Raw genomic sequence first — 13903 nt, forward strand, 5'->3', positions numbered from 1 at the left:
TCACCCATGTTCTAGATGGGAAAACTGGGCTGTAGCCTGGGAGAGGCCAGTCAGGGACAAAGCCAAAGTTAATATAGAGAATGGAGCTTCCAGGGTATAGGGGTTGGGTCTGGGCTAGGGAGCTGGAAACCTAGGTTTTATGCTTGTCCCAGTTTTGATGTTAGCCCTGAGCAGTGCTGTTTCTCATCAGCCTCTGCCTGCTCCAGGGGTCACAGGGCCAAGCCAGATAGAGGGCTGCTAGCGTCACTGGACACAAGATTGCTTTCCCACAGCTGTCCTTCCTCCAGCCCCTCTGCTCCCCATCCGGAAACCTGGGTACCCTTCACCCACCTAGCTCTGTCCCGCAGTGAGATTTATTGCTGACTGCCCTGCCATCTACCCCAGGGTAATAAATCAGGGCAGAGCAGAATTGCAATCACCCCATGCATGGAGTGTATAAAAGGGGAAGGGCTAAGGGAGCCACAGAACCTCAGTGGATCTCAGAGAGAGCCCCAGACTGAGGGAAGCATGGACGGATGGAGAAGAATGCCTCGCTGGGGACTGCTGCTGCTGCTCTGGGGCTCCTGTACCTTTGGTCTCCCGACAGACACCACCACCTTTAAACGGTAATTGGTAACTCAGGCAGAGAAGGGGTGGGAGGGGTGCAGGGTTCCCACCTTCCCAACACCCTGGCTTTTCCATATGCGGTGTCATTCAGTCCTTACGATCAGCTGGACAGGGAAGTATGGACCTGTTCAGAGAGGTCAAGTGACTTGCCCAATAAATGACACTAGTAGTCAGGTCTAGAAGCTGTGACTTTTGCTTCCTGCCCAGAGCACCATGCTAACTAAGCACTGTAGAGAACTCAGAAGTATTAGGACATGCCCCTTGCACTTGAGGAGCTCACAGCCTGAATATTAAGAAGGGCATGGGTGGTTGGGCGCGGTGATTCCTGCCTGTAATCCCAGCACTTTGGGAGGCCGAGACGGATCACTTGAGGTCAGGAGTTTAAGACCAGCCTGGCCAACATGGGGAAACCCCATCTCTACTAAAAATACAAAAATTAGCCGGGCATGGTGGCAGGCACTTGTAATCCCCAGCTACTCGGGAGGCTGAGGCAGGAGAATCGTTTGAGCCCGGAAGGCGGAGATTGCTGAGCCAAGATCGTGCCACTGCACTCCAGCCTGAGTGACAGAACAAGACTCCATCTCAAAAAAAAAAAAAAAAAGACGGGGGTCGGGGCATGGGTACAGTTAACTGTACCAGGGAAGCAGCTTGATATCGTGGTTAAATGCAAGGCTTATAGAGTTAGATTGCCTTCATTTAAATTTTGCTTCACTAGCAGAACAAACTAGGTCTGGAATCATGGGCAAGTTATTTAACCTCTCCAAGTCTCAGTTTATCATTTTAAACAGGTATGATAATAACAGTACCTACTTGATGGGGCGGCTTTGGGGATTTTAGGAGATAAGGCATAGAAAGCTGGGCACGTTGTAAGAGCCCAGCTACTGTTAGTACTACAGGATGGATTCTTACAAATATCAAAAGCAAGGTTTGGCCGGGAGCAGTGGCTCACGCCTGTAATCCCAACACTTTGGGAGGCCGAGGCGGGCAGATCACCTGAGGTCAGGAGTTCAAGACCAGCCTGACCAACATGGAGAAACCCTGTCTCTACTAAAAATACAAAATTAGCCGGGCGTGGTGGCACATGCCTGTAATTCCAGCTACTTGGGAGGCTGAGGCAGGAGAATCGCTTGAACCTGGGAGGCTGAGGTTGCAGTGAGCCGAGATGGCGCCATTGCACTCCAGCCTGGGCAACAAGAGCAAAACTCAGTCTAAAAAAAAAAAAAAAAAAAAAAAAAAAAAAGGCTTTAGGTAGCCCACAATTAAAAGGAGAAAACCTTAGCATCCCCTGGGTGCCAGGCCTTGTGGGAACAAGTGATTCATTAAGACTGTAGAAGGAAGCTGGGCACGCGGCTCATGCTTGTAATTCCAGCACTTTGAGAGGCTGAGGTGGGCAGATCGCTTGAGCTCACGAGTTCAAGACCAGCCTAGGCAACATGGTGAAACCTTGTCTGTACAAATACCAAAATTAGCTAGGTGTGGTGGTGCAAATCTGTAGTCCCAGCTACTCAGGAGGCTGAGGTGGGAGCATCACTTCAGCCTGGGAGGTGGAGGCTGCAGTGAGCAGAGACTGACCCACTGTGCTCTAGCCTGGGTGATACAGCCAGACCTTATCTAAAAAAGAAAAAAAAAAAAAAAAGACTGAAGAAGGGGAAGAGACAGCATTTGAGAAAAGGCCTCACAGAGAAAGGGGTTTTCAATCTGGGGACAGCAGATATGACCAGCAGTCCTGAAGGTAGGGAGGCACATTTTAATAATGGTAATAGTTGCTAAGCCTATAAAATGCTTAGGGTGTCACAGGATCTTTTCACATGTCTCATCTCAAGTCATGCCCCCAACAACTCAGCATTCCCACTTTGCAGATGAGGACACTGAGGCTCAGGGAGGTGATATGTAAGAGGCTAAGCCTCAACACACACTGGGCCTTTTGCTTCCAAAACTGCTTTCCCTTGCTCTGAGGCTCTCGGAGAGTAATTGCTGGGTTGTGAGCACTGGGTAAGAGGATGGGTGCTTCAAAGCAGCTGCACTCCAGGATAAAGGTAGAGGAAAGTAAAAACATCTTCCCCTGCTGTTATCCAAAAGAGAAGAAGAATGGAATTGGGCAAGGGGTGGAGGGGGAATCCAGCTTTTGAAACAGTATTATAGGAATTTTGCTACCCGCTATGTGCAGAGCATCATGCGAGGCACTTGGGACAGCTGAATGAATGAGCTCCATTCTCAAGGTGAACATGTACATATACACACCTACAATTTACACTTATTGAGCAGTGGTCGCATGGTTTCATCTGCACAGTGACTCTGAGGTAGGTACTACCATTAGGCCCATTGTTAGAGAGGGGTTAATGGAGACTTAGAAGAGGCCCAGAGAGGTTAGGTAGCTTTCTCAGAATCACATAAGTGGTAAGGGGATTCAGGCATGCCCCCTGCAACCACTGTCTTCACCACCGTACGGCACCAGTTCCACAAGCTGTACAGTATGGGCTGTGAGACCCAAGGAAAAACAGAGCTGAGGCCCAAGGGAAGGTGAGGCTGGTGTGGGCTGGAGGCCTTGGGGTAAGCTTCCTGGAGGTGGGGGTACATGTTGGGCCTTGGAGGACTAAAGAACTGGGGGGGGGGAAAGGAAGGGAAGAAGGAAAGGATTTTCTGAAAAGGAAATGGCAAGAAGTAAAGGTCCAAAGCATAGGCTGTTGTGAGTAAACAGTGGGAAATGCAACCTCTTTGGGGTCAAACCTCTGACCCTCCACGTTCCCAGCTGTAAAGTGGGAGTAATAAAATCATCCACCTTATGAGAGCAAATAAAATAATGATTGTGAAAATATTTTGGTAACAGTAACCTGTGATAGGAAGATAACAAATCATTTCTGTTACAATACCATGCTGATAGGCATAAAAGTTGCATTCATGTTCATGGGCAAAATGGGGGTAAGTAGAATGCATGGGACGCAAGAAGGATGTAGGAAGGAAAGGGTAGTGTAAGTATAGGAGGACTAGCCACTGAGAAGAAAGTAGAAGAAAGAGGGAATCTCTGTGTGTATGGGAAAGTCTATTGCAGAGTCAACTTGGGCTTCCATCCTGGGACCTTCCCGTGAACAGCTAGAGACATCTTCCTCTGGGCTTTGGCAGCCTTTATGTCGGGACCCAGGGGACCCTATATGGGAAATAGGGCCAGACACATGCTCTGAATCCCTGCTTCAACATTTCTGAGTCACCTTTGTCCCTGTGAGCCTTCATTTTTCTCATCTATAAAATGGATGACAGCTAGCTTGTTGGTGTGATTTCAGTAGCGGCTCAGTAGAGTCAGTTTCCTAGGTCTCTTTAATTCTGCCTCTCAAAGGTGATGGGAAAACATCTAGACAAGAAGCCAAGGGACCGGGACACATCTCTCCAAGGACGAGGTGCATGGCGCTCTGAAGATGCTGGCATCTCTCTAGGCCCAACCCAGCTCAGGGGGTCCACTCCACCACAGCCCTGGCTGGGTGCCTGTCCCCTGGTATCCTGGAGACCTCGCAGCTGCTGTGGGCATCTGCTGCCACCTAGCGGCCTCCCATGGCACTGTCTCCCCGCCAGCCCCTAGTTTTGACAGGGGCACTCCCTGGCATTAATCTCTTCAGAGGGAATGTCTGTGCCTGTTTCCTGTCTGTCCTCCCGCCAGGTGGAGTTCCTTAAAGGCAGTCATGATCATTATCTTTCTAGCTCCAGTGTCCAGCACAGTGAGGCACAAAGTAGTTGTTCAGCAGGTGATTACAGAATAAATGAATGAACGGACCAATAAACAAATAGCCTTGTCTAATCAAAATTAGGCAACAGAAGGAAGTCACTTCAGGGTTATTTAATCCCTGGGCAGCTGACTCCTCTAAATTGACTCTTGACAAGAAGTAACTCTTATAAATGCTCCGGAGGGCCTCAGCAACAGAGGTGATTTCCAGGTGGCTGGGCTAACGTTAAAGGTGGTTGTACTAAAAGCTGGGGTTTGGCCTCAGGGACTCTACCACTGTGGTGGAGGTACAGCACTTTCCTATTTTTGCTTCCTCCACCCTGGGCCAGGATCTTCCTCAAGAGAATGCCCTCAATCCGAGAAAGCCTGAAGGAACGAGGTGTGGACATGGCCAGGCTTGGTCCCGAGTGGAGCCAACCCATGAAGAGGCTGACCCTTGGCAACACCACCTCCTCCGTGATCCTCACCAACTACATGGACGTGAGTGCTTGGCTCAGCCCCTCGCTCCCTCCCTGTCTCCTTTCCCTCGTGGACCTAGGGCTTTCTTTACTGCAAGACTCACCCTTTCCAAGCTGTGTTTGACGAAGGCGCTGAGTAGCACGTGAGCACCCTAGAAAATTCCCATTTTCCAGCTGGAAAGCCTGAGCACAGAAGACAGGAAGGCACCCAGGGGCCATTCAGGGGCAGGGTTAGGTTTGGAACTCAGCCCAGGCCTCAAGCCAGGTGTCACAGGTGGGTGGGAAGGGGTGTGTGACTCAGGTGGGGGTTTCTGTGACCTGGCCCAGCACAACTTGATGGCTTCCTGCCCCAGAGGATCCTCAAGAGTCAAGTTTGCTTCCTGCTTCATTCTCAATGTTTTGATTTTGCCCTCTTGTCTTACTGAGACTCCCACTTTCTGGGATGCCATGGGGAGATGCTAAGCCTCCTACCAGTTCCTGCAGGAAAATGGAAACCCCGAGAGGCTATAGGACCTCGCCTGGGCCAAGTCTCACACCGAGAGCCAAGAGTGAAGCCAGGCAAGACCCCAAGACCCAAGGTCCCCTGAGCCCCTCCAGCCCTCTCTTTTTACCCCCACAGACCCAGTACTATGGCGAGATTGGCATCGGCACCCCACCCCAGACCTTCAAAGTCGTCTTTGACACTGGTTCGTCCAATGTTTGGGTGCCCTCCTCCAAGTGCAGCCGTCTCTACACTGCCTGTGGTGAGACCTAAGACCCACAGTGCCTCTCCTCCATCCCCCTGCCCTACTGTGCATGAGCAATCCTGCCCAACACCCAGCTCCCATCCCTCTTGCCACCAAGGGAGTGGCTTCCTCTCTGACTCTGTGCCCACTGACATGTAGGGGAGAGAGGAAGATGTCTCCCGTTTTTCTGATACAGCCACCAAGGTTAAAAAAAAAAAAAAAAAGGTCCAAGAACCCCTGAGCACCCAGAAGGCCACTTCCCAGTCTTCCTGAGATTGAGACAGGACTGAATTCTCAAACCCATCCCAGGCACTCGGAACTCTTCCATCCCTAGTCTTAATCAACAACCTCTTACTAGGCACTTACTCTGTGCCTGGCATCTTCTCTGGTGTTATCAGTGTTAGTGATTACTTTAAATTCCTTCATTTAGGACAAAATTCTCGATGTATGGGCACATTAGGAGAGCCCAAGAAACCCAGTCCTTGATTGATGAAGCACATATTCCAAGCCCCCTGACCCTAGGGCCACTCATCCCTGCACCTAAGCTAACCAGCCATACCCACAATGCACCCTGCCTCTGAGTCCCCCTGTCTGGGCCACTCTTGGACAAACCTGAGCCTCTGTCCCCCTGCCAGTGTATCACAAGCTCTTCGATGCTTCGGATTCCTCCAGCTACAAGCACAATGGAACAGAACTCACCCTCCGCTATTCAACAGGGACAGTCAGTGGCTTTCTTAGCCAGGACATCATCACCGTAAGTTGGGCCGCCCTAGGTCATCTGCCCCCAACCCCTTCTGTCCCCAGGCCTCTCCTGACCCTCCAGGGCCCACACCTGCGGGGAGGTACACTGCAGCCCACTTGGAGCCTGGGGAGCTGAGGAACACCCTGCTCTGCCACATCTGGCTGTTGCTGCAAAGCAGCAGTACCTATGGGGGAGCAAGCCTGGGCTACGGGCTCACCGTTGGGTGGTTTGTGGATGTTTTTGCATCTAACTTGCATGTAGGGCTTGTCCTGAGCCCCATGGCTGCAGTCAAGTAACTCGTCCAAGTTCACCAGCTCTGACTGGACTACACCCTAGACTGAAATCCAGGGTCAGAGTCAGGCTGAGTTTTAGGGTCAGGCATAGGTTTTAAGGTCACAGTTGAGGTTGACTCTGGGACTCAGGTCAAGGCCTGCTTTTCTTTTTCATGTGGCCCATGTCTGACCGTTTCCTCAACCTGGAGTTTCTCAGGCCCTGCTCCATCAGAGTTAGGGGAGGGGCACACATGGCACCTGAGAGGAAATGAGGGTGATTCCTGCCTCCCTTCCTTTTTCTGTGAACTCAGATATAAAGGAGGGAGAAGGGCAAGCTTGTCTGTGCTAAAGAAACCCTTCGCCCATGATAAGGGTGGGGGCCAAGACCCAGTCCTGCCAGGCACGAAAGTCTGGCCACTGGGGAGGGGGAGGAGCTCTTGGCAGCTTTTCTTTTGCTGCTTGGCAGGACCACCCTCTCAGCCTCTGCTCTCCGATCCCTGGTCAACTCCAGCTCTCTCTGGGCTCCGCAGCAGAGATGTGTATTGGCACAGAGTGTGTGCGTGCAGGGTTGAGGAAATACTCTTACCCCGATTTCTGTACCCTGGAGCATGTGTGCCCCTGGGATCCCTAGTGTGGAAGCCCAGACCAGACTCCAACCAAGGAGTGGGCAGTGGGCTTGGTCTCCTCTGGTCCTTCCTCCCACAGGTGGGTGGAATCACGGTGACACAGATGTTTGGAGAGGTCACGGAGATGCCCGCCTTACCCTTCATGCTGGCCGAGTTTGATGGGGTTGTGGGCATGGGCTTCATTGAACAGGCCATTGGCAGGGTCACCCCTATCTTCGACAACATCATCTCCCAAGGGGTGCTAAAAGAGGACGTCTTCTCTTTCTACTACAACAGGTGGGGACTGGGACTCCAAGGGCTGAGGTGGGGGGACAGGAGGGGAGAAGAGATGGGGAGTGGAAGGAGAGTCTGGGCCAGAATTGTAAAGTGTTTGTAATTAGGTGACAGCCAATCAATGTCTAGAGCTGTACTAGCCAATATGGAAGGCACTATTGAAATTTAAATTAATTAAATACAGTTAAGCATCAATTAAGCATTCAACTGGTGGCTCTTAGTTGCACTAGCCACACGTCAAATGCCTGGCAGCCACGGTGGCTAGTAACTACAGTCTTATGACAGTGCGGATAGAGAACATTCCCAGCATGACAGGACATTCTAATAGACAGCGCCACTCTGGAGCAAGAGGAGATGCAAGGTGGGGGCGATGGTAAATAAGGGATTACTGTGAGCTGTAGCCCTGCCTGTTAGGGCCATGGCTCCTCCCACACAGAGACAGCCAACTTCAGTCATCCATTAGAGCCTTCATTCGTTTGTTTGCTCACTCATCAGTTCAGTAAATGCTATGTGCCAAGCACTGTGGTAGGCTCTGGGGGTGCAGCAGTGAACACAGTGAAGAAGGCAGAATCCGTACTCCCCTACCCACATAGAGCTTACAGGCTAATAGGGAAGACAAGACATATTCCAACGTAAAGAGTGTCACAGGCAGGCAGCAAGTGTGGTGCTGAAAACCATGGATGCTTTTCAATTCTAGGCTGAGCTTATATGCAGCTCAGCCAGCCTTGGGGAAGCTCTTGAGCAGGGTTGGGCTCTACTCCAAACTGCTGGGCTTAGAAAGATGGCATGAGTTGGAGACAAGAGAGCTGGAGGCAAAAGGGGCTGGGTGCAGTGGCTCATGCCTGTAATCCCAGCACTTTGGGAGGCCAAGGCGAGAGGATCACTTGAGCCCAGGAGTTAAGGCTTCAGTGAGCAGTGATTGTGCCACTGCACTCCAGCTAAGGCAACAGAGTGAGATCCAGTCTCAAAAAAAAAAAAAAAAAAAAAAAAAAAGTCACAAGGGTAAGAACATGAGGCCAGTGGCAAAAAGAATAGAGGAGAGGATCAGAGTTCAGAGAAACCTCACAGTAAAATGGAGAGGAGTCTCCGGTTTGGTGATAGAAAGGGAGGCCTTGAGAAAAGCCCAATTGGCGGCTCTGCATTCAGGGGTGGTCGTTAGAAGAGCTGTTTTAGAGGAGGTGGGGGCAAGGCCGGATGGCAAGAAGTTAAGAGGTGGACGGCGTGGGTGTCAGGAAGTGGAGGTCATGAGATGTAGGCTGCCCTGGGACATTCAACAGGGAAGGGAATGGGGGGTGGCGTGGGGGGTGAGATCCAGAAGCAGGAGAGGAAGGGTGGGTGTTTTTAAATGCTAGAGGATGCTCGAGTGATGCCTGTAGGTGGAGGAAGAAGCCAATGGAAAGAAAGAGAATAAAAATGTGGAAAGAAGAGGAGCTAAACGGGGGCACTGGAGTTTGGAGGCCTTGAAAGAGATGAGGTTCCAGCAGACAGGAAGAAGCCAGGTTTTGCAGAGGAGAGGGCTGGCCTCTTCTTTTATCTTGGGATGGGAAGGAGGGCACATCCAGAGAGATGCTGAAGTGTTGAGAGAGAGGCAGGAGGGAATTTGTGCTAGCATATACACATACATTCCGAATTTATAAAAACACAAGTAGTTTGCAGTTGCACAAAATAACATATGCACACCTACACACCCATGCACACATGTGCATGTGTGAATTCTAGTATGAATTCTGGAAAAACACATCACACACACAGGCATGCCCTGGAGACTAGGCCTACAGTAGTCCCTGAGCCAAGTGCAGTGAGGAGGAAAGGAAGGTGAGGGGAATCAGCTCCAGACGGGGCACCAGGAGCCTGGCTCCAGTCCCCCACTTGTTCACTCATGGACTGGGTAACTTCAGGCAAGTGACTTCGCCTCTTGGTGACTCCATTGCCTGAAGGGCAAAGAGAGTACATAACACCCACCCTGCCAAACAGCAGGGCTGATGAGGCTGGCATGAAATGAAGCTTCCTTTCTGCTGTCTCTCTTTCTCTGCAGAGATTCCGAGTAAGGAGACAAAACCCCCACATGGCTGTGACCTTCCAGTACTCCCCGAGCACCTGACCTAGAATTACACACGCCACCGGCCCAAAACTCACATCAGCAAGCCCAGCCTCCACTAGATGCCGAAGTTCTCTGTCTCTCCTTCCTGCTCTCTCCATGCCACCTGCCCACCCCATACCCAATAGCCTCCCCAGGGTCCCCTCCCATGCACCTGCTCAATCAGCAGCAACCCAAGAGTGAGGGGTGTCCATTTGTGTCTTGTTCACATCCACTCACTGTCCTTGTACCTGCTCCTTTTCTGTGACCTCTCTGGGGATGCTTTTTGGGGGAACAGCTGGACTACCCTGGAACAACCTCTGGTTGGTCTTGGGGAGGGGAAGAAAGGCAGAGAAGCAGTATGTTCTGCATGCTTCCCAACGACAGCTCCGAGCCTGGCTGTCTGTCCCACATTCCTCTGCTCCAGAGCCCTCTGTCCTCCCCTGCACCCTTGTGCAACCTTCCCCGATTGCCTGAGTTGCTGGGTCCTGGAGGTTATGGGTTTCCAAGAGCTTCTGATCTTTCCTTTAGGAATTCTCAATCGCTGGGAGGACAGATTGTGCTGGGAGGCAGCGACCCCCAGCATTACGAAGGGAATTTCCACTATATCAACCTCATCAAGACTGGTGTCTGGCAGATTCAAATGAAGGGGTCAGAAATCCTCAACCCTCCCCGGGCTCCAAAAAATGCTGCCGTCACTGGGGTTGGGGAGGGTGGGGAAGGACTGCATTACCATCCTGCCCTCTTTCCAAATGCAGCCACTTCTTAAGCACAGCCACCATTTGCTCTCTGCCTGCTCTGTCCAGGCTGGGGAACAGAGAAGGGAGGGGCCTGGGGAGAAGTGGTGGAGGGTGACAGTACCTTCCCTCCTCTACTCACTGCCTCAACAGGCCACCAGCGTGGCCTCCACCCACCCACCCACACTCAGGAAGGACATGCAGCCTGGAGGTGCCCCATCAGCCTTCTGTCTGTCTGTCTGTCTGTCTGTCTGACTGTGGCCTCCCCCAGGGTGTCTGTGGGGTCATCCACCTTGCTCTGTGAAGACGGCTGCCTGGCATTGGTGGACACTGGTGCATCCTACATCTCAGGTTCTACCAGCTCCATAGAGAAGCTCATGGAGGCCTTGGGAGCCAAGAAGAGGCTGTTTGATGTAAGAGGCCAAAGAGGGAAGGTGCTGTGGGTGGGGGGAGCGCCACCTGGTATCGGCTCACAAATCCCCCAGGCAAATGAGGCCATCTCAGGCCTTCGCTTGTTCACCTCACACTCTCCACACATGTGGCTGGTCACCCATGGGGCGGGGCACTGTGCCCAGCCCTCTCCAGCAGAGAGGCCAGGCCACCAGCACAGGACTCCTTGTCTGCTGAGACGTCTTCCATACTCAAGAAGGCTCTCTTTGCCCCCTACCCCAGTATGTCGTGAAGTGTAACGAGGGCCCTACACTCCCCGACATCTCTTTCCACCTGGGAGGCAAAGAATACACGCTCACCAGCGCGGACTATGTATTTCAGGTGAGGTTCGAGTCGGCCCCCTCGGTGGCAGGGAGAAAGGCTGGACAGAGACCCTCAAAGAGGGACAGATTACAATGCACAGATCATGTTAGAACTGTAGTTCTCAAACTTGGCTGTGCATGTCACCTGGAGAGCTTTGAAAAATCCTGGTACCTGGGCCACATCCCATACCTATTAAATCAGAACCTCCAGAAGTGGCACCTGGGGCTCAGTTTCCCCAGGTGATTCCAATGTGTGGCCATGTTTGGGCATCACTATGCCTGTTCCCTCATCTCCATTTTCTCATCAAATACTCCCAATAATCCTATGCTCCTATATTCTTACCCTCTTTTCATAATCAATAGGCTTAGAGAAGTTGAATAACTTGTCTAGGATCAGAAGCTAAGGCAAACTGTAAGCTCCTGAAGGAAGCACGGTGCCTGATGCATTGTTTGCCTGGGATCTAGCACAGGGGCTAAACATAGGAGTGGTGCAGTCCACGATGGGGCAAAATGGCCATGATGTGAGGGAGGCCCAGTGTGGCTAGGGGAGAGATGGGGGCGAGAGGGGGAATGTTGCTGAAGACAGTTGCTGGGGTCAGGCAAGGTGAAAGGAGAATGCTCATGTGCTGGGTATGGAGAAACTCTCCCCCTTCCTGCCAGGAATCCTACAGTAGTAAAAAGCTGTGCACACTGGCCATCCACGCCATGGATATCCCGCCACCCACTGGACCCACCTGGGCCCTGGGGGCCACCTTCATCCGAAAGTTCTACACAGAGTTTGATCGGCGTAACAACCGCATTGGCTTCGCCTTGGCCCGCTGAGGCCCTCTGCCACCCAGGCAGGCCCTGCCTTCAGCCCTGGCCCAGAGCTGGAACACTCTCTGAGATGCCCCTCTGCCTGGGCTTATGCCCTCAGATGGAGACATTGGATGTGGAGCCCCTGCTGGATGCGTGCCCTGACCCCTGCACCAGCCCTTCCCTGCTTTGAGGACAAAGAGAATAAAGACTTCATGTTCACAGCCTGTTGCATCTGGGTTCACTAGGGTTGAGAACAGAGGGAGGGGCTGCGTGATCATGTGTGGACAGGAATGTGACACAGACAAGCTACACATTCGCCTAGCGCACAGGTTCTTGCGTGCAGGGATGATGCCATCCATCTGCCATCAACGGGACTCAGGTGGAGCTGTTTACACAACCTCAGGTGGGAAGTCTGAAAAGAGCCGGAACCAAGCTCCCTCTAGTCCCTCAGGGACCAAGGCTAATGCTGTGGCAGTAGACTGTGGGTCAGAAAGTTCTCCCAGCTCACAGAAGCCAGCTCTGAGTTCAGACTCTGCTCTGCTGAGCTAGTCAGCCCTGTCTCTTGTCCCTGCAAAACTCCCCTCAGCTCTCCTTATCCACTGCAGATGCCCCCGCCCTGCCCCATGTAGCCATTTACACAGGCATTCTAAGGCACTACCACCTAAAATCATAGAACACCAGAGATCCAGGCAATACTTCCACTTTACAGGTGGGGAAACTGAGGCCCAGAGAATGGAAGGCCTTGCCCAAGATTACTCGGTCAAGAATCAAGTAGTGAAGAATACTGAAAGATAGTGAAGAATCAAGACTGGAACCCAGCCCGTCTGACTTGGGTCCTGGGGGTTTCCACCTTATCATAAGCAGTTGGTACCGTCATAAGTACAGTGCTTCACACACGCTGGTACAGGGCCACGTGCACAAGCACACAGGTGCACACACACACTGCTATCCTCCATCCCATCCACCTGGGACTCGTCAGGCTGAAGTCTCTTCTCCCACTCTCACTCCTTGGGCTGTCTTCAGGGCACATGTAACTTGGGGAATGAGAAATTAGCATCCACCTGGAGCCACTGAAGCCATCCCTCTTCACCATAGTTGCTCACCTCTCTTTTGACAGAAAGTCGTGAGGCACTGAATGGCCCAACCAGGCCCTCAGTACCTCTGGGAGCCATCTGCAAGAGTCCCTGTGCAGCGCCAAGAGCCGGAGCCTGGGCTTCAGGACCCTGGACTCCCACTGATTCTCCATGTTCCCTTGTCCTGCATAGCTGTACTTCCTCACTGCAAAGGAAGTGTTGGAGGCCAGTGTCTTTTCCAGCTCCATCCTGGAGCTCCAGGACCTTAGGAAGGCAGGCACGACCCCCATTATCTCCTTCACTGTCCAATATGGTAGGCACATGTGGCTATTTACACTAAAATTAAAATTAATTAAAATTGAATAAAATCAACCGGGCGCGGTGGCTCACGCCTGTAATCCCAGCACTTTGGGAGGCCGAGGAGGGTGGATCACCTGAGGTCAGGAGTTCAAGACCAGCCTGACCGACATGGAGGAACCCCCGTCTCTACTAAAAATACAAAGTTAGCTGGGCGTGGTGGCACATGCCTGTAATCCCAGCTACTCAGGAGGCTGAAGCAGGAGAATCGCTTGAACCCAGGAGGCCGAGGTTGTGGTGAGCAGAGATCACACCATTGCACTCCAGCAGCCTGGGCAACATGAGCGAAATTCTGTCTCAAATAAAAAAAATTTTTTAATAAAATCAACGTGGCTAGTGGTCACTGCATTGGACAGCAGATATAGAACATTTCAATCACTGCAGAAGTTCTGCTAGACAGAGCTGGATTCTGGACCGCAGTAAGCATAGGAGCCTCGCGGTTGAGAGGTTCCGGGATAGGCCAAAGGGGTAACTGGGAAAATAGGAAAGGGCCCCTTCTCTGAAGGCGCTTTTCTGGGTGGGGCAGTGAGAGATAGTGACTAGTGAGATCCCTGAGGCCTCACTACAACAAATAGGGCTGGCAGCCAACAGAGCCCTGCTCAGGAGGTGGCAGAGAATGACCAAAGGAGAATCTGGCTAGTAGAGGGACTTGCCCCCTGAGCCGGCCTGGCCTCTCTCCATGTCTCCTCCCCACA

The 13903-nt window shown here is 52.0% G+C and overlaps 1 protein-coding gene across 1 annotated transcript; it reads left to right on the plus strand.

The window, feature by feature from the left end:
• Positions 1-383: 383 nt before the first annotated feature.
• Positions 384-11957, plus strand: REN (renin). Its single transcript, XM_003822971.5, has 10 exons — positions 384-605; positions 4648-4798; positions 5396-5519; positions 6137-6255; positions 7221-7417; positions 9450-9458; positions 10023-10142; positions 10500-10641; positions 10901-10999; positions 11641-11957. Exons 1-10 carry the CDS (start codon positions 427-429, stop codon positions 11800-11802), a joined length of 1302 nt encoding a protein of 433 aa, XP_003823019.4. The 5' UTR covers positions 384-426; the 3' UTR covers positions 11803-11957.
• Positions 11958-13903: the final 1946 nt, after the last annotated feature.

The sequence above is a fragment of the Pan paniscus genome, chromosome 1, assembly GCF_029289425.2.
Source record: "Pan paniscus chromosome 1, NHGRI_mPanPan1-v2.0_pri, whole genome shotgun sequence".
In the NCBI taxonomy this organism is placed as follows: Eukaryota; Metazoa; Chordata; class Mammalia; order Primates; family Hominidae; genus Pan; species Pan paniscus.

Coding starts and splice junctions, on each gene's coding strand:
- REN (XM_003822971.5), top strand. CDS start 427: ATGGAGTGTATAAAAGGGGAAGGGCTAAGGGAGCCACAGAACCTCAGT. Junction 4,799..5,395: donor TCCTCACCAACTACATGGAC/GTGAGTGCTTGG, acceptor TTACCCCCACAG/ACCCAGTACTATGGCGAGAT. Junction 10,642..10,900: donor CCAAGAAGAGGCTGTTTGAT/GTAAGAGGCCAA, acceptor CCCCTACCCCAG/TATGTCGTGAAGTGTAACGA.